Source organism: Marmota flaviventris, chromosome 14 (assembly GCF_047511675.1).
Source record: "Marmota flaviventris isolate mMarFla1 chromosome 14, mMarFla1.hap1, whole genome shotgun sequence".
Taxonomy (NCBI): domain Eukaryota; kingdom Metazoa; phylum Chordata; class Mammalia; order Rodentia; family Sciuridae; genus Marmota; species Marmota flaviventris.
Window position 1 is genome coordinate 61,979,987 of NC_092511.1, and position 22,594 is coordinate 62,002,580.

Below are 22,594 nucleotides of genomic sequence, written 5' to 3' on the forward strand. Positions count from 1 at the left end.
TTGACTTTGTCTTTTTGTTTTTGACACCCGGTCTCACTGGGTTGCTCATAATCCTCCAGCCTCAGTCTCCTGAGTCGCTCAGGTTACAGGTATGCACCACCATGCTTGGCTCTGCCTGAGTAATGTTTACTACCCCTGAATCGTCTGGTAATAAATCCTTGCTGCCCCTGGAGGAGGGAGCTAGCCCCCAAGCTGGGGAAGGCCTTGCCTAGGGTGGACTGGAGCCATCTACATGATAGTGGGAGGCAAGGAACCTAATAGGGGGTGGGTGGGAAGGTCCCAGTAGGGCTGGGCAGGGTTCTGTACCTGGAAGGGGGCAGCACTGGTGCCATTGGTGGGCCTCTCTGGAGGGCGGATGGGAGTGCCAAGCTGTTCTAGGGTCTGTGGCTGGATTCCTGGGTCCTTTGGGACCAAGGCATTCCCAGTGGCATTCAGCAGCCTTTGCTGATTTCTGCCATCTATGCATGTGACAGTGCTGTCATAGAGGAGAGACCACTGACTCTGCTTGGAGTTTTCACCGATCTTCCTTTGAAAGCGCAGGGGTGATGAGCTGTGTACCAGCCAGGTCCTTCAGGAAACAGAGGGGGCAGATCTTTTAGAACACATCCTAGAGGTTTTCTGCTAGATTCCAAAGGTGTGATGGAAGTAAGGTGTAGTTGGTCATATGCTTTTTTTTACCCTTGTTCTAATTAGTTATATGTGACAGTAGAATGCATTTTGACACATCATACATAAATAGAGTATGATTTCTCATTCTTCTGGTTGTACATGATGTAGGGTTTTGTAATCATATATGCACATAGGATAATAATGTCTGATTCATTCTATTATCATTCCTACCCCCATACCCCTTCCCCTCCCTTCACTCCCCTCTGTCTAGTCCAAATACCTCTGTTCCTCACCCCTGCCCCATTGTGAATTAGCATCCGCATATCAGAAAACATTTGGTCTTTGGGATTGGCTTATTTCACTTAGCATGACATTCTCCAGTTTCATCCATTTACCTGTAAATGCCATAATTTCATTCTTTTTTATGGCTGAGTGATATTCCATTGTGTGTATATACCACAATTTCTTTTTTTTTTTTAAATTTTTTATTGTGGGTTGTTCAAAACATTACAAATTTCTTGACATATCATATACCACAATTTCTTTATGTGTTCATTTGTTGAAGGGTACCTAGGTGGGTTCCATAGTTTAGGTATTGAGAATTGAGCTGCTGTGGACATCGATATGGCTGTGTCACTACAGTATGCTGATTTTAAGTTCTTTGGGTATAAACTGAGGAGTGGGATAACTGGGCCAAATGGTAGTTCCATTTGATCATACATTTTTATGAAAAGATCCCCAGTAGAACAAGTTGTTCTTGGTGACTGTACCTGTAGTCTGGTGCAGACCCTGTGGCGGGTCAAGGAAGACCTCCTAGGAGGGAATTGATTCAGTTCTTGTCTCTCTCCCTGCAATTGATCATATACCTCCATGACCACATTTCATCCCTATCTCAGCCAGTGCTTTGGTTCTAGCCCTCACTATTGTGGATTTGAGCAGTAGCATTAGTGTAACTGGTGTTTCGATCACCAGCCTTGAATCCTGTAGTGCATGCTCTGTGGGGACACCTGAATGTCCCGAATTATAAATCTGCTGTGTTCATGCTGTAGCCCATGCACCTTCTGCCTCCTACTTTAGGATAGATACACAAACAACTGCTGGATGAAGTGGCCTGTAATTCTAGCGACAGAGGAGGCTAAGGCAGAAGGATTGAAAGTTCTGGGCCAGCTTCAGCAAATTAATGAGACCCTGTCTCAAAATTTAAAAACAAGTGGGGCCAAGACCTTAGCTGGGAATGCCGACTCCTACTTGTGGGCTCTCCCTCAGTGGTAGAGTGCTTGCCTAGCATGCATAAGGCCCTGGGTTCAGGCTGGGTCAAACACACCCACAGCAGCTCACCCAACCTCAAGCCTTTGCATATGTTATTCCTTCATTGTTTCTGTCTAGAATTCCTCCTCCTGCCCCTCTTTCAAAATACTGCCCATATTTCCAGCCTCATCCCAAAGGTTATTTTGAGATGAACCCTTTCTGACTCCCACGTACTCACATGCATTCCTGCGTAGGGAGAACTGATCTTCCCCCCACAGGCCTAGGTATGCCCTATTTTCACAGCACTGACAGGCTTCTTGGCATTATTTCTATAGACCTCACCTTTCTTCTGTATCTTCTTGAGGTTCTTGAAATCTATAGTCTGGTCTATTGTTGAGTAACAAACCGCCCAAAACTTCGTGGCATAGAACAGCAGTCATTTTTTTTGTGCTCTTGGATTCTGGATTGGGAAATCAGAAATGATTTGGCAAGGGGTAGCTTGTCTCTGTCCTTTGATGTTTAGGATCTAACTGGAAAGGCTTGAGAATCCCAGGTTAGTCAATCCTCAAAGAGTTCCTTCACCCTCGTTTGGTGACTAACCATAGCTTGGCCAGGACCTTAGCTGGGAATGCTGACTCCTACTTGTGGGCTCCCACGGGCCCGAACTTCCTCATATCATGGTGGCTGGGAGTGAGTGTCCCAAGAAACCCAGGCTGGGTCAACTTTTTGATCTATCTTTGAAGGTCATTAAGGTGTCACTTTGAAAGTGTCACTTCTATCATATTCACAGCCCACCCAGATTGAAGGGAAGGGAACAGACCCCACCCATCCCTGAGAGAAATACCAAAGTCACAAAACAAGAACTTATGGGATGAAGGGATTATTGTGGCCATCTTTGGGAAATATAGTCAACCACACACACACACACACACACACACACACACAGCCCTTGATATGCAACACGTCATCCTTAAAATCTGAAGCTTGAAGAAGAGTAAAATATGAGATTTTTTGAAGTTTGGGAGTCCCACAGAAGTATGTTCAGCAATAGATTTCAGGGTGGAGAAAAGAGTATGCATGTCTCTCTCTCTCTCTCTCTCTCTCTCTCTCTCTCTCTCTCTCTCTGTGTGTGTGTGTATGGTGGGATGGGGGACTAAGGGTGCATAGAGTTGCTTAAAGAAGCCACTGTTGCTTAGGATCAGTAAAAAGTGCATGTGCACATAAAGACCTAGACTGGAGAGCAGGAGTGCAAAGTTAGACTGATAGAACAGAGAGACAGTACACATTCAAAGTTGTCTAGATCTGATACCCAGGCACGATGGAGGGACATGGGTAATGTTTGGCCTGGGAACGTGAAGTGCAAAAATGGTAAAGTTGGGAAAGGAGTTACTGGAGATGGAGAAGGAGAGTTTAGTTCCATTTTAGACAAGCTGACTCTCAGTGTGGAACACATTCCAGGGTTTAGAGCTGGCTGGAGGGCACTTGAGAAGTCTAGGCAGGAAGCAGACATTTAGGAGCTTCCTCACACGGTGTTTGCTGGAACCCAGAGGACGGTAAGAATTAAGAGGGAAAATATGGAGAGTTTAGAGTTGAGGAATGTCTGAGCTGGGACTTTGAAAGGGCTTAAATTGGAGTCTGTCCTCCAACATTGCCCTCCCTGCTAGTAATTGTCAGACAAGTCTTGGGTTTCCTTGTCTAGAGTCTCCATTGATAAGAACTCATTACCCTCTGGCTGTTTGGGGGATTGGGTTCATTGCAGTATTAGGAAAATTCTCTCCTTAAAAGGAGCCTAGGTTCTGTTTATAGCTTTACCCTTAGGGCTACTCAAAACTCTTAATTCTTTTCCCAAATGACATGTTTAAAGACCTTAAGTTTTTCAGGACCAAACGGGACGTATTTATTTTATGGATTGCTTGTTTTTATTGACAACATAGTTATACTTGTATGTATTTATGGGGTACCTACGCTCTTATGGTTTTGAGCTGTCCTGCTCACTCTTCTCTGTGCTCTCGGAGGATGTGTCCCTAAAGGGAAGTTCTGTGTTCAGGTAGGGACTGTCTGGGCAGAGTGGCGCCATCTCCACCTGTGCTACAGGTCCTTTTTAGGTAGCTGTGTATGGGACCCTTTAGTAGACTGTGAGATAGACTTAAAAGATATCAGTCAACATTAAGAAAGGAAGGAAGGAAGAAAGACATATTTATCTAGTAAAGGGAAGTAGTGTTTTGTAAAACATTGTTTATAAATTCATAAAGGATTTGTAATCACAAAGTTTGAAAAAAACTGTGGGTCATGAGACCCTTTGATGCTACCATATCATGTCATACTGAGTATACCTCCAGTTAGCCTTCAGTCTTTTCTCCCTCTCGATTCCTGAGACAGTCGGATGTGCTCTGCTGCCATTGCTTCTCCCATTTTTAATCTGTGTAGATGTGGTTTGGGGCGTGAGTACGGGACCCTGCTTACCCTGTTAGATTTTTTCTCTCTGGCCTGTTGAAGTTTTGACTCCTGGCACTGTCATTCAGCATAGGTTTATCCCTCCTATTTTCTTTTCTTTCTTTTTTTTTTTTTTTTTGTGGACACAATACCTTTATTTTATTTATTTATCTTTATGTAGTACTGACGATCGAACCTCACACATGCCTCACACATGCTAGGCAAGCACTCTACCACTGAGTTGCAATCCCAGCCTGCCTCCTGTTTTCAACATCTGCCTGTTTGATAAGTGTGCCCTCTCTATTGTTATTGATAAACATGTTGAACTGGACAGTTCTGAGAACAAAGCCCTGTGGTGGACTTCTAGAGATTCATCCCCCATCATTTGACATCCCACTTGTGCTCTTGTCTCCAGTGGTGAGCCAGCCTTTACAGCTGTGATGCTCCATAGCCAGCCTCAAAGGGGCCACAGCAGACCTTGTGAAATTTGAACTTCTACAGACTGAGTTGCATATTCAAAAGCCTTCAGGGGCTTGGCAGGTAACACAAGTGAATGAAATGATAATTAATTCAGGCAATTAGTAAGTAATCCCTGACCCCTGACCTTGGTTTCGAGGCAATACAGAGTGGTGGAACTGAGTATGAGCTGGAGCACTTACATTTTGTGATTCTGCAGTCACCGCTGCTGTAGAGGTGTGGACCATCAAGGAAATCCCAGGTTTTGTGTGCAGTTTGATTTTTAAATGTTGGGAAAATAAACAAAAATATGAATACTGTGTAGGCCTTCCAGCAGATTGGTGGCAGATTTGGCCCACAGCCTTCGGATTTGTGACTGGACCGCCATGGGATCTCTCCATCTGCTGGCCCACTGACCACGTGACAAGAGGAGTTAGACTAGTTGGGTATGGACAGGTTGAGGTCCTCTGTGGAACCTGGCTCCTGTGGCTCCTCTGGGAATGCATTCAGGGGTCTTACCCGGCATGGTTCTCAAACTGAGGCGACTGGAGGCTGGGAATGGTGTTGCCCTTTGTGCCTGTTGGTGTCCTCCCCTGCTCCAGGACCATTGGCAGGTGTTGAAAAATATTTCAGTGGGCTTCCTGACTGGGAAACTAGAATTTAGGGTTTCTTAAGATCTCCCCACCCCTGCTGGCTTTGTTTCCTTTCCCTCATATCCTTACCTACTTTTCCCTTTCTTCTCTTTTTTTGGGACAAAAAGCATTTTACTTCGCAGGGAATTCTAAGGCACGAAACTAGCCTAGCCCTTCCTTGTTCTTATTCACACACCAAAAATAACTTTTTAAATCCCTTTTCGTTGTTGTGACCATTTTGGGAAAGCCTCAGCTCGTGTAGCATTAGTCTTCCTGACACTGTTTTTGTAAATCCATGCTACACTCACGTTTTTGGTGAGTTTTTTTGTTTTGTTTTGTTTTGGTACCAGGAATTGAACCCAGGGGTCCTTAACCACTGAGCCATATTCCCAGCCCTTTTTTAATATTTTATTTTGTGACAGGGTCTCACTAACTTGCTGGGGCTGGCTTTGAACATGGAATCCTCCGTCTCCCGAGCTGCAGGGATTACAAGAGTTCTCCGCTGCGCCCACCTCATGTTTCTCTGTGGTTATGCGTGCTCCTTCTGTCCTTTATATACAAGCATGTAAATTTTGATTGCTTCAGACTTTGTAGGCTTTGTCAGCTCACGTTCATGTAGGTCTATAAGAAGGAAGGGAGTGCGGGGTCATCTGCCATACTCCTGGGCCTTTCCTCTGAAAAGTGGTCTTCCTCCAGGGTTAGAGAGATGCTGGATTATTCCATGGCCAGTGGGGGATGTGATGCCTCTTAATCTCCTGGGATTATGCTGCTGTACCAGCTGTGGACAGGAGGCACAGAGTCATTAAGATTTGGACATTGGCTGGTAGGGCAGGCAGCTGCTCGAACATGTGATAGTCATGGCGTATGATAATGATAATAAAGGTTCTATGGGAACCTAGGGAAGAAGCCACAGTGTACAAAGTGTCATTAGATCCCAGGAGAAGGAACCACAGATAACTCTGCCAACTGGGTGGGAGAGGAGGTGACGCTAGCTGGTGCTTGAAAAATAAGCCAGAGTGACCCTCTCAGTGCCTGAGGACTGGTAACTCCATGTACAAAGCTTGTTGACATCAGAGAAAGTGGCCCATTGGAGAAGCCTAAGGGTCCCTTGTGACCAGAACAGGAGCAGTGATGAGGATGAGGCAGGAACTGAAGGCTGGGGCTTCACCTCTCACAGGTCTGATCTGAAGTCCTAGTTTCTGCCACCACTTTGGAGCCTCTGATGGCCCTTTCTGGCAGTCTTGGAGCTAGCATCATTTTAGCAATCTGTTTAAAGTGCTTTGTATTTTGTTTTCTTTCTTTTTTTAAAAAAAAAATCTTTATATTTTAGTTCTAGTTGGACACAATAACTTTATTTTATTTATTTATTTTTATGTGGTGTTGAGGATTGAACCCAGGGCCTTGCACCTGCTAGGTGAGCGCTCTACCGCTGAGCCACAACCCCAGCCCCTGATTTCTTTTTTAGCTTTTTATTTTGATGCAAGTTTAAAACTTACAGAGAAGTTGTACAGGGATGGACATATTGGTACATGCCTATGATTGCAGCAACCGGGAGGCTAAGGCAGGAGGATCACAAATTTGAGGCCAGTCTGGGCAACTTAATAAGATCCTGTCTGAAACAAAATAGAACAGGTTGGGGATGTAGCTCAATGGTTATTGCAAACAAACAAAAAACATTTGTAAGAATAGTGCCTGGGTCTCCTGTATACCCCAATTGTTTACATTTTGCCTCATGTGCCTTATAGTTTTCTCTGTATATAGTATGTAGGTATTTTTTATATACACATATAGCTTTTTTGAAATCATTTGTAGATAAGTTGGAATTACTGTGTCCCTTTACCCCATTACTTCAGCGTGTGTGTCGTAACAAGGATATTCTCTTATGTAACCATAGCCTAATGATCCACATCAAGAAGATTAAGTGCACTCAGTATTATCTTGTCCATGTCCACATTCAAATTTCATGAATTGTTCCAACAATATACTTTATTGATGGTTTTTCTCAGTCTGAGATCGAACCTGTGAGCGTGCATTTTTGTCCTTACAAATTGGAAGAGATTGTTTCTTGACTGAAATATTTAAAGAGAACATTTCAGGTACTTTGTAGAACACCCTGCAATTTTGGTTTCCTGACATTTCCTCAAGAGTAGATTCAGGTTCTACATTTTGGCAAGAGTTCTGTGTGAAGGGTGTTAATCCTCAGTGTATCATAGGCAGAGGCAGGCCCATGATGTTGGTTTGTCTTAATATTGGTGATGATAACTTTGGTCATTTGGTTAAAGTGGTATACATCAGATTTCTTCACTACAGAGTTCCTGTTGTAATTAAGTGATCTGCAAGGAGGTGCCTTCAGACCTTCTATCTTTGTATACTACTTGCAGCATCCACTGTGACTTTCAAAATCTGTCATTCCTTGGGTGTTCTTTCTTGGCATTTGATAGTAAAGAAGAACTTTTCTTTCCTGAAGGATGAGTTTCGCGGACTCAATTTCATGTCTTATTAGTATTGGCCTTGCTGGGTGTTCCTGGTCCCCTTCCTCTCGTGCTTTCCCTTTTGTGCTTCTGTAGATATCAGGTGTATAATGGTGGTTCCTGGACTTGGGAAGTGGCCTGAGTCTTTTTTTTTCCTAAGCAGCAATTTTCTTGTCATCAGCATGATTGACTTGGCACGGGCTAAACACACACCGTGTGGGATCCAGTGTTTCCCTCCAGCCTGGGGCTATGTAGGGAATGTGGTCTGTCCCTTGCTGTTTGACAGCTCAGCCTGGGCTTAAGTGAGGACAGTAAAGGAGAGAGAAAGGAACTGTGGATTCCTTCCTGATAAGTAGCAGGGCTGACTGCTGGTCCAGGCTGAGTTTATGAAAGGGCTTTTCCCCACTGACCCTTACATGTACATGCTTCCCACTTAGAGCACATAGTTATGTGCTGGGCTTGGCTAGCTTTCTTTACGTCTTGGGGAAAAAAAAAATATGGTCCTGGTGTGACTTTGGTGATTGTGAGTTAGACTTTTTCTTGGTGCCCTTGGTTTCGGGGAGCTTGTCAGTATGATTAGTCTGAGACTGTCACAGAGCCTGAGCAACACTGAGGACTCTGTGTTAGGACCTCCTTGTTGCAGAGTGTGGTGGTGTATGCCTGTAAACTCAGCTACTTAGGAGGCTGAGGCAGGAGGATTGTGAGTTTGAGCCAGCCCCATGCAACATCAAGACTCTGTCTCAGAAATGAAAAAGCTGGGGATGTATCCCAGTGATAAGTCACCCCGAGTTTAATCCTCAGCACTAGGGGGAAAAAAATCTTTCTGTTGCAGCTGGTGAGGCTAACTAAGGAATAGAGACATGGGAGGATGAACTGAGGCTCAGGAAGTACCAGGAGAGGGTTTGTAAGAAAAACAGGATTGGGAAGTACATCGGAGTTGTGTGAAGAGGGTGATGCCTTTCAAATAATGTGGTTCATCTTTTTTCCTTTTTTGCTTTCCCCTCTCTCTCCAGACAGGCCCAGAGCTCAGCCCAGTTGATGGACCTGTTCCAGGTCAGATGGACTCAGGGCCAGTGTACCATGGGGACTCAAGGCAGCTAAGCACCTCAGGGGCGCCGGTCAATGGTGCTAGAGAGCCCGCCGGACCCAGTCTGCTGGGGACTGCGGGTCCTTGGCGGGTAGACCAGAAGCCCGACTGGGACGCTGCCCCAGGCCCAGCTCACACTGCTCGCCTGGAAGATGCCCACGATCTGGTGGCCTTTTCGGCTGTGGCCGAAGCTGTGTCCTCTTACGGGGCCCTTAGCACCCGGCTCTATGAAACCTTCAACCGTGAGATGAGTCGCGAGGCTGGGAATAATAGCAGGGGCTCCCGGCCAGGGTCTGAGGGCTGCTCTGCTGGCAGTGAAGACCTTGACACGCTACAGACAGCCCTGGCCCTTGCACGGCATGGCATGAAACCACCCAACTGCAACTGCGATGGCCCAGAGTGCCCTGACTACCTCGAGTGGCTGGAGGGGAAGATCAAGTCTGTGGTCATGGAAGGAGGGCAGGAAAGGCCCAGGCTCCCAGGGACTCTGCCTCCTGGTGAGGCTAGCCTCCCAGCCCCAAGCACCAGGCCACTCCTTAGCTCTGAGGTCCCCCAGATTCCTCCCCTGGAGGGCCTGCCCCTGTCCCAGAGTGCCCTGAGCATCGCCAAGGAAAAAAACATCAGCCTGCAGACCGCCATCGCCATCGAGGCCCTCACACAACTCTCCTCTGCCCTCCCCCAGCCTTCTCACTCCACCTCCCAGGCTTCTTGCCCCCTCCCTGAGGCCTTGTCCCCTCCAGCCCCTTTCAGGTCTCCCCAGTCCTACCTCCGGGCCCCCTCATGGCCTGTGGTTCCCCCCGAGGAGCATGCATCTTTTGCTCCTGATAGCCCTGCCTTTCCTCCAGCAACTCCTAGAACTGAGTTTCCTGAAGCCTGGGGCACCAACACCCCACCAGCCACATCCCGGAACTCCTGGCCTGTGCCCCGTCCAAGCCCTGACCCCATGGCTGAACTGGAGCAGTTGTTGGGCAGTGCCAGTGATTACATCCAGTCAGTATTCAAGCGACCTGAGGCCCTACCCACCAAGCCCAAGGTCAAGGTTGAGGCACCCTCTTCCTCTCCAGCCCCAACCCCATCACCAGTCCTCCAGAGGGAGGCTCCCCCACCATCCTCGGAGCCCAGTACCCACCAGAAGGCCCAGACCGCCCTACAGCAGCACCTCCACCATAAGCGAAGTCTCTTTCTAGAACAGGCCCACGATGCCTCCTTTCCCCCTCCCTCAGAGCCTCCTACTCCTGGCTGGTGGGCCCCACCAAGCTCACCTGCCCCACGGCCTCCTGACAAACCACCCAAGGAGAAGAAGAAGAAGCCCCCCACACCAGCTGGAGCTCTTGTGGGAGCAGAGAAAACCACCCCTGGAATTAAGCCCAGTGTCCGAAAGCCCATTCAGATCAAGAAGTCCAGGCCCCGGGAAGCACAGCCCCTCTTCCTGCCGCTGCGGCAGATTGTCCTGGAAGGGCTGAGGTCCCCAGCTTCTGAGGAAGTGCAGGCACATCCACCTGCCCCTGTCTCTGTCTCTCTCCCTGCCCCTGTCTCTCTGTCTCTCCCTGCCCCAGTCTCTGTCTCCCTCCCTCCCCCTGTTTCTCTCCCTGCCCCTCTCCCAACCCCTCCCCCTGTCTCTCTCCCTGCCTCACAGGGCTCTGCTGTCTCCTTGCCCCCAGAACCTTCTCTTGCGCTATTTGCACCTAGTCCCTCCGGGGACAGCCTGCTGCCCCCTACTCAGGAAATGAGGTCCCCCAGCCCTATGGCAACCCTGCAGCCAGGCTCCACTGGCCCCCTTCCCCCTGCCGATGACAAGCTGGAAGAGCTCATCCGGCAGTTTGAGGCTGAATTTGGGGATAGCTTTGGGCTTCCCGGCCCCCCTTCTGTGCCCATTCAGGACCCTGAGAACCAACCAGCATGTCTCCCAGCCCCTGAGAGCCCTTTTGCTACCCGCTCCCCCAAGCAAATCAAGATTGAGTCTTCAGGGGCTGTGACTGTGCTCTCAACCACCTGCTTTCATTCGGAGGAGGTAGGCCAGGAGGCCACACCAACCAAGGCTGAGAACCCACTCACACCCACCCTCAGTGGCTTCTTGGAGTCACCTCTTAAGTACCTGGACACACCCACCAAGAGTCTGCTGGACACACCTGCCAAGAGGGCTCAGGCCGAGTTCCCAACCTGCGATTGTGTCGGTAAGTCCACCCAGGTGTCAGGGAAGAGCAAAGGGCCATGGCCTGGTGGCTTTGAATCTCCAGGCTCTGCCTTTTCATTTGGAAAACACTTATGAGTTTCCCAGCAAGCTGAGTCCTGGGAACACAGAAGTGAGCTCAGAGGTGAATGAAAAAGATTGATGGGAACTGATTATGATGCCGTGAGGTGTGTGCCATGTTAGTGCAGGTAGGACAGGTGCTGTGTGGTACAGCTTGAGCTAAAAGCACCTGAAGGTGGCTCCGGTGCTGAGCCCCTCAGGGCCATCAGGCAGAAAGGAGACATTCTAGGAAAAGGGAACAGATTGAGCTATGGGAAGGTGGAACTTGTTTGGACTGTTCTTGGTCTGGCAAGAGATGAGAGGAGAAAGAAAAGGTGGCTTGAGGGGTAGGCAGGGGCCAGATGGAGCAGAGCCCAGGGAGCCAAGGTCAGCAGTTGGACTAGGTGAGCTCCTAAGAGGTCAAAAGCAACTAATGCCCTGCCAACTTATGCTTTGAAAGACTGTTCTGGCTTGTGAGGAGGAAAGATTGGTGGAGGGTTCTATAAGAAAGGAGTTGTGGGTTAGGAAAGGACAAAGGGTCCTAGAACCTCTTAAGAGGAGAAGGCAATGAGGCCAACTTGGGTCTCTACTGTGGTGGTGGTGTTTGCTAAGACCACAGGTTCGAAGGAGAGTTTGTGAGTTCTGTTTGGATGAGTGGGTCTGAAGTGGCTGAGAGGCCAGGGGATGAGTTAGGGGTTTTAACAGAGGTACTTGTGGGGTAATGCGTGCAGCAGTGCTGTGGGGTCAGAACACTGAAGAGTTAGCTGGTATGGTAGGCCTTGCTCTCCAGGGTAAAAATAAGACACGTGGATTCTGTTTAGAGGAGGTTGCTGGTGCGGTGGTAGGCTCCAGGCTCACCCTGGGCTCCGAGCTCTGCTGTTGATAGAGATTCTCTGAAAGACAGGTGTTGACAGAAGAACACTGAGGCTGGCGATAAGCATGTTGAATTACTGTGACTTTATGGTACACAAATGGGTATTAGGAAAGGACAGTCCTGTCCTCTTGACTTGTCAAAATACATAAATAGCAACAAAATTGTGTGATTTGTTGGGAAGCCGAGTCACAGCCTGTGAGAAGGAGCTGTCCTTCCACTCCAGCTACCCCAGAGTCCTGTGTAGACACCAAGGGACCAGGGACAAGGATTCTCTTGCAGTGCAAAAAATGTTGGCTTCTGTTGGAGCAAGCAGACATGCAGGGTCCTGCTGAGTGTGCACAGACATGTCAGCATCACGTTCCGCTCACCTTGCTCCTTAGGCATGACTAGTGTTGACAAGGTCTCGAGGGCCACCTTATCTCCCAGTATTTGGGGGAATCTAGTTCCAATCATAGGAATTGGGCCCCCTCCCCTTGCTCTTTTCTGTGTTTGTACACATCTGTCCCTCCTGCCTGGGTTTAGTGCTATGTTAGGTGTTTCCCTTCCTCCAAGGTCAGAAATGTCCTTACCAAGTGCTTAGGGCATAGTTGATTCTTAATAAATGTTCTAATTGTTGCATTCAATTGCATAGGTATTAGGGTTGGTCAAATTAGTTTCTTTTTTTTTTTTTAATTTAAATTTCAACTGCCATGCTTACTAGTGCGGAGAGCTTAGGTACTTTCCCAACCTCCAATATCTTGTTTCTTCAGTGTACAATGAAAATGGTAATAGCACCTACTCACCAGGCTGAGGGTTGGGTTAGTTCATCTGTGCAAACACTTAGAACCACATCTGGGTCATAGTGAGGCCTAGAGGAGCACCAGCTGGTCTCACGCCTGTCAAGTCCAATCAGCAAGAAAAAGAAATAAAAACACATGCATTGTAAAAGAAGGACAAGGTTGTTGTCCTGTATCTATCAGTCATTCATTGATCACCTAGCCCTGTATCCTTAATCACTATGAATAAAAATGAAGACAAGTGGCTCAGCAAGGAAGGACTTTGTGGCTTGCTTGAGGAGACAGAATAGATGATAAAATACATAGTGGCCCATTCAGTGGGATCTGACCCTGCACTCCACCACAGCCATGCTTGCATGGAAGTAGCTGTGCTATAAGAGTATGTGGAGGACCAGGTTTGGTCATCATTAAGGAGATACATGTTTTATTTAGGAAACTTGGCCAAGCTGAGTTTTTAAAAAAATGTAGAGAATACAGATGGTGAGAGGTGAGAAGGTGGCCTCTCCAGACACAGAAATACATGAACACAGGGTTGGGGCAGCAGGGAGCACAGATCCAGGTGGAAGCCCACTAGTGCAGGGCTGGACCTGAAACCTTGGTATTCTGCTGTGTTCCTGGGACTTGAGGAGCTCCCAGGGGGGATGTGTACCAGCTTCAAGTGTACCAGCTTCAAGCCAATGAGCAAAAATGTAGGCAATAGACACTCAGCATCCAAGAACCCCAGCAATGCAAAAGTGGCAGCTACTGCCTTAGCAGGCAGATGGAGGGCATCGGCAATGGGCAAGAGGCAAGGGGAGCAGAGTCCCATCATTGCCAGTCACTTACTCTTCCAGGTTGTATTTTATCTGTATCTAAACAAAGAATTAGAACCAAACCTACCTTATGTTGTTTATTGTTCAATCATAGGAAAATGCTTGGGTGAAAACAGAAAATATAACAGTATAATATATATGGGCACGGTGGTACATGCTTGTAATCTCAGTAGCTCAGGAGGCTGAGGCAAGAGAATAGTGAGTTCAAAGCTAGCCTCAACAATTTAGGCGAGGCCCTAAGCAATTTAGCAAGACCCTGACTTTGAGTAAAATATAAAAAGGGGCTGGGGATGTGGCTCAGTGGTTAAGTGGCCCTGGATTTAATTCTTGGTGACTTTTCTCTTCCCAAAAGAAAAGTATATAAATGGTAATCTTGTTTGGTTTAAAAGAAAATAGAGAAAAAGACTAGCAGGCACTTTGTCAAGTGATTGTTTCTATGGTCAGACTACAGGTAACCTTTCTGAATTTTTTTCTATGACAAAAATATGTATTTTATAATTGATATTATAATTTTTAAAAATATTTTTAGTTGTAGTTGGACACAATACCTTTATTTTATTTATTAATTTTTTTTTTTTTTAATGTGGTGCTGAGGATTGAACCCAGCGCCTTGCGTGTGCTAGGCGAGCTCTCTACCACTGAGCCACAGTCCATTATCTTATATTAGACAAAGGTGCCAAAAACATGCACTGGGGAAAAGATAGCATCTTCAACAAATGGGGCTGGGAAAACTGGAAATCCAAATGCAACAAAATGAAATTAAACCCCAGTCCCTATAATCGATATTTTTAAAAGTGCACCCTAGCAGTAACATGGAAGATGGGTTGGTGGAGGGTGGTTACCCTGTGGCAGGAGACTGGTGGCTGTTGGGAATAACAATATTGGTATTTATGAAACACTTGCTCTGATCCAGGCATTGTGCCAGGTACTTTACAGTTACCACCTCGTTTAATCCTCGTAACATTTGTATGAGGTGAGGACCGTCAGTGGCTCCATTTTAACAGCAAAGAAACAAAAGTCAGATTAAATAATTTCCCAAGGTCATAGAAAGTTGGAAGTGAGATTTGAGCTCAGCAGCAGGACTCCTGACCACGTGTCATTGAAATTGGTTGAGAAACAAGCCCTAACTGTACCAATGGCGGCAGAGTGAAGAGAGCACAGAAGAAGGGATTTTTCCTGAAACAATTTTTGTGGGGACTGAGGGTTTGTGATAGGGAAGCTATCCTGGACTCCAGAGGTGTCTGGAGCCCTGCGTCTGCTCAGGTGCTTCATCAGCTGGGGGGAGATGGGAGTGGGGAGAACTCTGCCATTGTGAATTCAGGCTCAGGACAAGGTTTAGAGATAAAGGTGCTCACTCAAGGATTAATTATAGATAGGGACCATCCTGTATCCCCCAACTCATCCCCTCACCCATGGGAGGCAGAGAGGTACATGGTAGGTGCATATAAGGAAGAATTTGCCATGGATGTGACAGTAGCTGAAAAATGAAGTCTCCATTAAGCATTCAGGATAAACAATTGATGACAGACGGTGAGAACAACTTTATAAAAGCATAACTAGTCCCTACGGCATAGCAAAGAAACCTGTTAGTCAAGTGTATTGGTTAAGTCTTGCCAATACACAATTTTGGCCAATATGGGCATCATATTAAAACCCTGAGCACTGAGAGCATTGTTTTACCCTTATGTAAAACTTATGAGTTTCCAAGGGTTTGAAGGGGATTCATCGAAGTACTAGAATTCAAGGCACCCTTGAAGCTTCAAAAAACTAAATTTAGATGATATGAGAAGGTAATGTTTTCCTCCAAAAAGCATGTGATTTTACAGTTTTGAGAAAACTTAAGTTGAAGCTCTGTATTGCGTTATTGCAGGGGATGCATGGCTGTTGATATAGTTCTATTACGTTGAAGCATGCATTCAAATGCCCCTGATCCCCTAGTGATCCTATAACACAGGGGCAGGATGTGTGCAGGCCTCTCTGCATTGTATCCATTCTCAATAATGTGGAAATTTCCCAGAGGAGCCACTAGGGTAGAGAATGAGTCCAAATGACTTTTTAGTGGGAAAAGCATCCTTTGAGATCTAGTCATCATTTTATAGACGAGGAAACAGTCTGTTAGCTTTTAAATGTTGTCCTGATATCTCTGAGGAACAGCTGACAGGAAGCTGCAGAGACTAAACTCCTAGCCAAAGCAGGAAGCTGGGAGATGCAGATTTTAGGGGCTGCTATCCTAAGAAATGCTTGAATTTTTAATCAGTTGATTATCCTGTCCTAAATAAGTGGTCATATGAAAAAAATCTCCTTTCCTGGATCATGGTGCAAGTCCAGGTAAGGGAGAGGTGTTGTCCAATGGATGTGGCTGATTGCAGTATCTGTCAGTTAACCTTGGTAGGGACCACAGTCCTGAATGGGATGACACAAAGTTATTTCTGTTTACAGTCATGTAAAGTCTATTTTCTGTAGTATTTTTGAGAACTTATTCCCCCTCCCTTGAATTCAGAGGTAAAGAGAAATGTCATATGAAGTATTTTTCAAGATGGTAGACTATTTGGATACCAATATAAAGGGAGTAGGTGGGTATCAGAGAGAACTTCCTGGAGGAGGTGAGATCTGAATTTTAAAGGATCAATAGAAGTTTAAAATTGGTCAACAGGGAGAAGGTAGCTATGTGTGCCAGGCAAAGAGGTATGAAGATTATGGAGGAGAAACACGTGTGTGGGGGGAGTGAGGGGAGTGAAGATGTGGAGATCACAGAACAGGGGGAAACACAGGTGGTTCTGAGGTGGCTGGTGTGTTAGACAAAGGACCAGGAGTAGCTGGAGAGGAGAGTTCTGGGGAAGAAGGGATGATATTCAAAGGCAGAGAAATCAGTTTGCAGGTTCAGGTGTCATTCAGGCAAGAAATAATGGGTGTCTGAACTAAGAGAGTGATGCTGAGGAGGAAGAGGAATAGATAGGAGAAAGAATAAGAAGAAGAATTTCTGCTTCATTAACAGTTGGATGCAGAAAGAAGAGAGAAGGAGCAGGCACAGGCTCCTCCTAGGGTCCTGGATTGGCTGATTGCATGATGGTGGTGTCACTGCAAAACACTGGAGGAGAGTGAGTTTGGCCCTCCAGCCTTGGAGACTTCTGTGAGGGGTATCCCTGTCGAGTCATGTTGGATCTATGAAATGGAAGTTCTTCAGCAAACAGATGGGAGCTGAAGTTACAGTTTGGGTCCTTTCACTAGGCTAAATGTGTAGTCTGAGAATGGAGGAGACCACAGTTTAGAGGAGAAGGCTCAAACAGGAGGCTCTAAAGGACAAGTAGATGAGCCGTGGGAAGAAATGGAGGAGATGGTAGGTGGAAGATCCAACAGAGGTTGGATTTCAGGGCTGAGAACAGAAAATAGCATCGGTGCTGGGGAAGAGTCAAGTTATAATGCTTTGTCCTTCTTTGTCTGACTTTGTACATTAGTCTTTGCAGTTAGTTTCCATGTTCCTTAGAACAGAAACTGTGTTGTATTTTTTAAAGCATTGTACTGATGTTGAACACAGAACAAATACTCTACATATTTTTTGGTTACCTAGTCAACCTTACTCTATTTCTGTATTTCACTCTACAAGGATGTCAGGTTTAGGCATGATCTTATTTTTAATTTTTGTTGTTGGCAAATGGGCGCATTTTTATGAAGGTATTTATATCTATTACCAGTAAGCCCAGCATGCTGCCCATGGACTCATAAGTGACCTGAGATTTTAGTGTTAAAAAATTTGTCTAACATACCTGATCCAAGGTAGGTCCTGACCATCTGCTCATCCATTGCTGTGTGCTTATGACTATCAGGAGGCATCATGCTAGTGGTCGGTTACTGACCGTCATTGAAGTGGAATCTAATTAGTTGTATATGCTTAAGATGTTCAGATTTAAGTCTGCTAATTACATTAGAAAACTGAGGCATTATAAAGGATTGCTTGGAAAGAGAAGATAGGTACAAATAAAACCCTTGTATGATTTAAAAAAATAATAATTATTTTTTAGTTGTAGGTGGACACAATATCTCTATTTCATTTTAATGTGGTGTGAGGATCAAACCCAGTGCCTCATGCACGCTAGGCGAGCGCTCTACCACTGAGCCCCAGCCCCAGCACCCCCTTGTGTGATTTTGACATCTGTACATTTATTATCTCTGTGGACCAGTGTCATAAAAAAGAAGTGCCTCAGCTGTGCTCCCATGTACATTTCTACCCTTGAGTTTTCCTACTGGCAAAGTGTGGATCCCCTGGTCTCTGAGAGGGAGGGAAAGGTGTAAGTTTCATTTAGATCTGAGGATCCCTCTTCATGTTAGGTAGTCATGAGTAATTTCTTATGTTTAGTAATCTCTTGCTGATGGCAGAAAAGATCCATTTCATTCTCACCCCAACCTAGTGCAGAAGAACAGAGCATATTTTTCTATTTTAATGAGTGTAAAATTAAGTGCACAGGGTTCAGAAAAACACCTAGAGCCATATGATCAGCATTTTTTAAAAAATTGAATTTTGCTCTTCTGAGCTGTCCCCCAGAGCTTTCTATTGAATATTTTAGGAAAGAGAACTCAATTCTTGTCTCTCTGCTCAAAGTAAGACATAAAGCAAGTTTTTTCTTTAAGAGAGTGGAGTCATTTCTCTGCTCTGTCACTTTACCTTTATGGAGAAGGAAGAAATATTGCACTGGGGACTAAAAGGAAGAACAAGGACTTAACAGCAAAATAACAAAAAACTCCTTTCTTAGAACCTGATGAAAAGAACCAAAAGAAACAAAATTAGAAGAGAAAGTCTCATCAACTGAAATTTGGCCAAAGCTACCATCTTAAACCATGAATTTCAAGGGCTGTCTGCCAGTATAAGATCAAGTTAAAGGATACTAAGGTATATAGTTCCAGTGTTGAGAAGATGATTATGGAGGCTCAGAGGGAACCTACATCTTAGGGAATGGGTTGGAGACCACCTGTCTAGAAGGCATGCTCTGTGCAAAGTTGGGGTGCAAGCAGTTGACTGAGTCCCTCTAACTCCAGCTTCTGGTGGAGTAAGGTGTGGGATAAGGACAGTTGGCAGGAGAGAGGAGAAACCATATAGTAGGAGCCAACTCTGTAGCTGAAGGCCAGCAACATCAAACAAAGGCCATTGTTCAGTATTTGCTGAACCACCAAACAAAAATCCTGCCAAATGTAAGGCTTTATTTTAACTTGATGTCTTATCAGAATGACCAGCTCATGCCCTTTTGAGGGAATAAGCCCAAGTCCCAAAGTGTTTGTCCCCATTAGGACAGAGTATATAATCCAACCCTCAACACACAAACACACATACAAATTCAGAGGCATTGGCTCCAGCAAACGGAATTCTCAGAGATGAAATTTCCCACTTGCAACTGTCCACAGCAAGCCACAGTTCCTCCAGCCCCTCTCAGACTGCTGAGCTTTTGAACTAATAATCAAAACCTCTACAACATACAGTTCTCTAACTTAATGTCTAAGGGAAGAATTTGAGCAGTGGTCAGGTAACCAGGAGTAGGATTCTACCCACTCTATTTTTGGATAAATGAGTCTAGATCAGTGACTTCCAATGAGGGGGGGACTATTTTTCCCCTCTTAATTGCCTCAAACAAAATGTTTGAGGATATTTTTGGTTGTCATAACAGGTGAAATACTGCTGGCATTAGAGGTTAGGTATGCTGCTGAGCCTCCTACCATACCCAAGACAGCCCTACAACAAATTATCCACTGCACAGTGTCGGTCATGCTGAAGGTGAGAAGCCCTTAGAAATAAACTTTCCTTATGAAAAGAATGATTAATGTACAAAAATCCAATATGGTACCCATTAAATTCTGTGGGAAAAGAGAGGAATTAATATAACACATAAGATGGAAATTTACCCTAGAAAATAAAAGAATCATTCAACCAATTTATACTTTAAGGGAGGCTGAAGAAATGTTCACCATGAAATGAGAAATGAAGGGTGAGGTACTGAAGTTACAGAGTGACAAGAGTTATGGATTAAGTGCTAGGAGAGCACCATTACAAAGCACTTAAGACTGCATTAGGAGCTGCAAAAAGTAGAACGAAAGCTACAGGAAAAGCAAATCAGTGAGGATGGGGGACAAGCATGAGGGAGGAAGACAGGGAAAAAAAACAGGAGTGAACATAACCAGTGCAGATGGGGGGCTCAGAAGAGAGACCACATTTTATGGGAAACATGGGGAACATTTGTTGGTGTTCCCAGTGAGGAGCCTGGAATAAATCAATGGAAGATAAGAGCCAAAGGCAGCGGAAGACTTCGAAAGCTTTGATAAGAAATGATCATAAGCGATCCCAGGAAAAACGAGTAAAAATAAGCAAATAATGATTCTGATGAATTTAATGAACTTAATGAAGAAATGCCTACAAATTAACCATCAGGTTGGTGACATATACTTGGTTTTTCAAAGTATTTTTTTTCCTAACTTTTAAAAAGTTTTTTTTTTAAGTTCTTTTTATTGAAATATAGGAAAGAATATAAATCTTAAGTGTACAGCTTAATACAGTTTTATAGCAGTTATACCCTTACGTAACCAGAACAGAACATGACTAGCACTCCACAGTGCCTCTCATCCCCTTCCCCTGTGACTTACCACCTGTCCCCAACAGCATGGGCTGGCAAACTGTGTCCTGAAGAACAAATCTGGCCCACATCTGTGAGTAGAAATGTTTTTATATTGGGCTGGGGATGTGGCTCAAGCAGTAACACGCTCGCCTGGCATGCACGGGACGCTGGGTTCAATCCTCAGCACCACATAAAATAAAATAAGGATGTTGTGTCCACCGAAAACTGAAAAGTTAATATTTTAAAAAAAAATTATCTCTCTCTTCTCTCTCTCTCTTAAAAAAAAAAAAGAAATGTTTTTATATTTTTAAATGGTTGAAAGAAAACCAAAAGAAGCATACTATTTCATGACTCATAAAAATTATATGAAATCCAAATTTCAGGGTTCGTAAATAAAGTTTCAATGAAACATAGCCATGCTCATTAGTTTATGTATCATATAAAGTTTTTTTTTTTTTTTTTTTGCACTATAATATCAAAGCTGAGTAATTGCCCCTGAGGCTGCATGCCCTGCAAAGCCTAGAATGTTTACTATCTGGCCCTTCACAGTGTGTGCTGACCCCTATCCCAAGGCTCTTTTCTAACTTCTGACCACACTGATCAATTTCATCTGTTCTTGAACTTCATATGTATGGAATCATGCATACACATGTATGTACTTTTCTGGTTTTCATTCAGTAGCGTGTTTGTGAGATTGATCTATGTTGTATGTAGCAGTGTTGTTCATTCTTACTGTTGCACAGTATTTCAGTTTGTGAATATACCATTGCGTAGCTACTGGATCACAGATGGTCTTTTGGATTGTTCCCAATTTGGGGTTATTATAAATCATGCTGATATGAAACATTCTTATACATGTCTCTGGGTGCATTTATGTACACATTTATGTATTTCTGCTAAGCTTGTCTCTAGGATTGAAATTGTGGGTGTTTAGCTTTAGTAGGTACTATCAGTTTTCCAAAGTGGTTGCAATGATCTAAACTCCCACCAGCATTGCTGCACATCCTCACCAGCAAATACTGTCATCAGTTTCTTTGCCATTTTAGTAGGTATACCATAGTATCTCTTTGTGGCTTTGACATTTCCCCTGTTGACTAATGAGTCCCATCACTTTGTCATATGCCCTTTTCTATAGAGTATCTGTGTGAGTCTACTTGCCTGTTTCTCTGCTGGTAAGGATTATTTATTCTGGGTCTGAATTATTTGTTGAACATATATATTACAGTCCTCAGAGTAGAATGTTGAGATAAAACTTTTGATCCAAGAAGTCTATACCCAATTAAATTACCATTCATGTTTGTAAAGGCTTCATTAAAACATTTCCAAATGCACAAAAACTCAAGTTTTGTGGAGATGCATTAAAATGAATAATAGATGTCAAAGTTGTGGTATGAATTGGTGCCAGCAGTGAACATTAAATCTGTTCAATAAAAGAAAAGTCTATGATAATTATTTTTCTAAAACAAAAGGTATTTTCACTCATTTGAAATAAATTTATTTTTATGTTAAGTATCTTATAATAGAGAAGGGGAGACATCTATGAGCAAAAGGCAAAGTAAAGGAAAAGATGGGAGAAATTGCAAAGGTGCTTGCTTCTAAAAGTCCCATTAGCTTTACCAGAAACATACTCTAGATTTTCCAGATTGCCAAAGGAGGTGCTGGTGAGAGGAAAAAAGAAAATACAATACCTATGGCAAAAATAGGAAAGAAAGAAAACAAGGAAGCACATAAACTTGGAAAACATAAAATAACAGAAGACTAAATATATAACACTAAACATAAATAAATTCACCTATTCAGTTGAGGATTGATAGCATTAAACAGCACTAAGGTGAACAAACTATTTCTCTATGGGAAAACATGCTAAGTGAAATAAGTCAGTCACAGAACAGCTGTATATATAGTACCATATATTGATCTGTGATTCCGAACACAAATATCACATAGAACTTGCCCCAAACTGGTTGTATTGGTTCACACATGTAATCCCAACAACTAGGGAGGCAGAGGCAGGAGAATTACAAATTCAAGGCCAACCTCAACAATTTAGCAAAACCCTGTCTCAAAGAGCGATGAGAATGTAGCTCAGTTATAGAACTCCTCTGGGCCCAATCCTCAGTACCAAACAAACAGAAACACAAAGCACCCCAACTTCGCAAAGTGTCCTCTCCTCTCTGGCACCATAACTGAGTTCAAGCCCATTGATGCCTTTTGTTAGCTGCATAGTAGATCCAATTGCACTTCTGTGCAAGGTACACATGGTGTTGTGTAAGTTCATGGTGGTGGTTTGGCAGAAGGGAAGGCAAAGCCATACCCAGAGCACATTGTTGATGAGCACAGGCCTAGTTGGCCTCTATGTTGCCCTTTCTG

At 44.6% G+C, this 22,594-nt stretch overlaps 1 protein-coding gene across 2 annotated transcripts in view; it reads left to right on the forward strand.

The window, feature by feature from the left end:
* Tet3 (tet methylcytosine dioxygenase 3) overlaps window positions 1-22,594 on the forward strand; it is a 98,832-nt gene that overhangs the window by 41,846 nt on the left and 34,392 nt on the right. For both annotated transcript variants that reach the window (XM_071601738.1, XM_071601737.1), the window contains exon 3: window positions 8,863-11,110. In XM_071601738.1, the coding sequence (XP_071457839.1) occupies window positions 8,863-11,110 (2,248 nt within the window). The remainder of the gene's footprint in view (window positions 1-8,862; window positions 11,111-22,594) is intronic.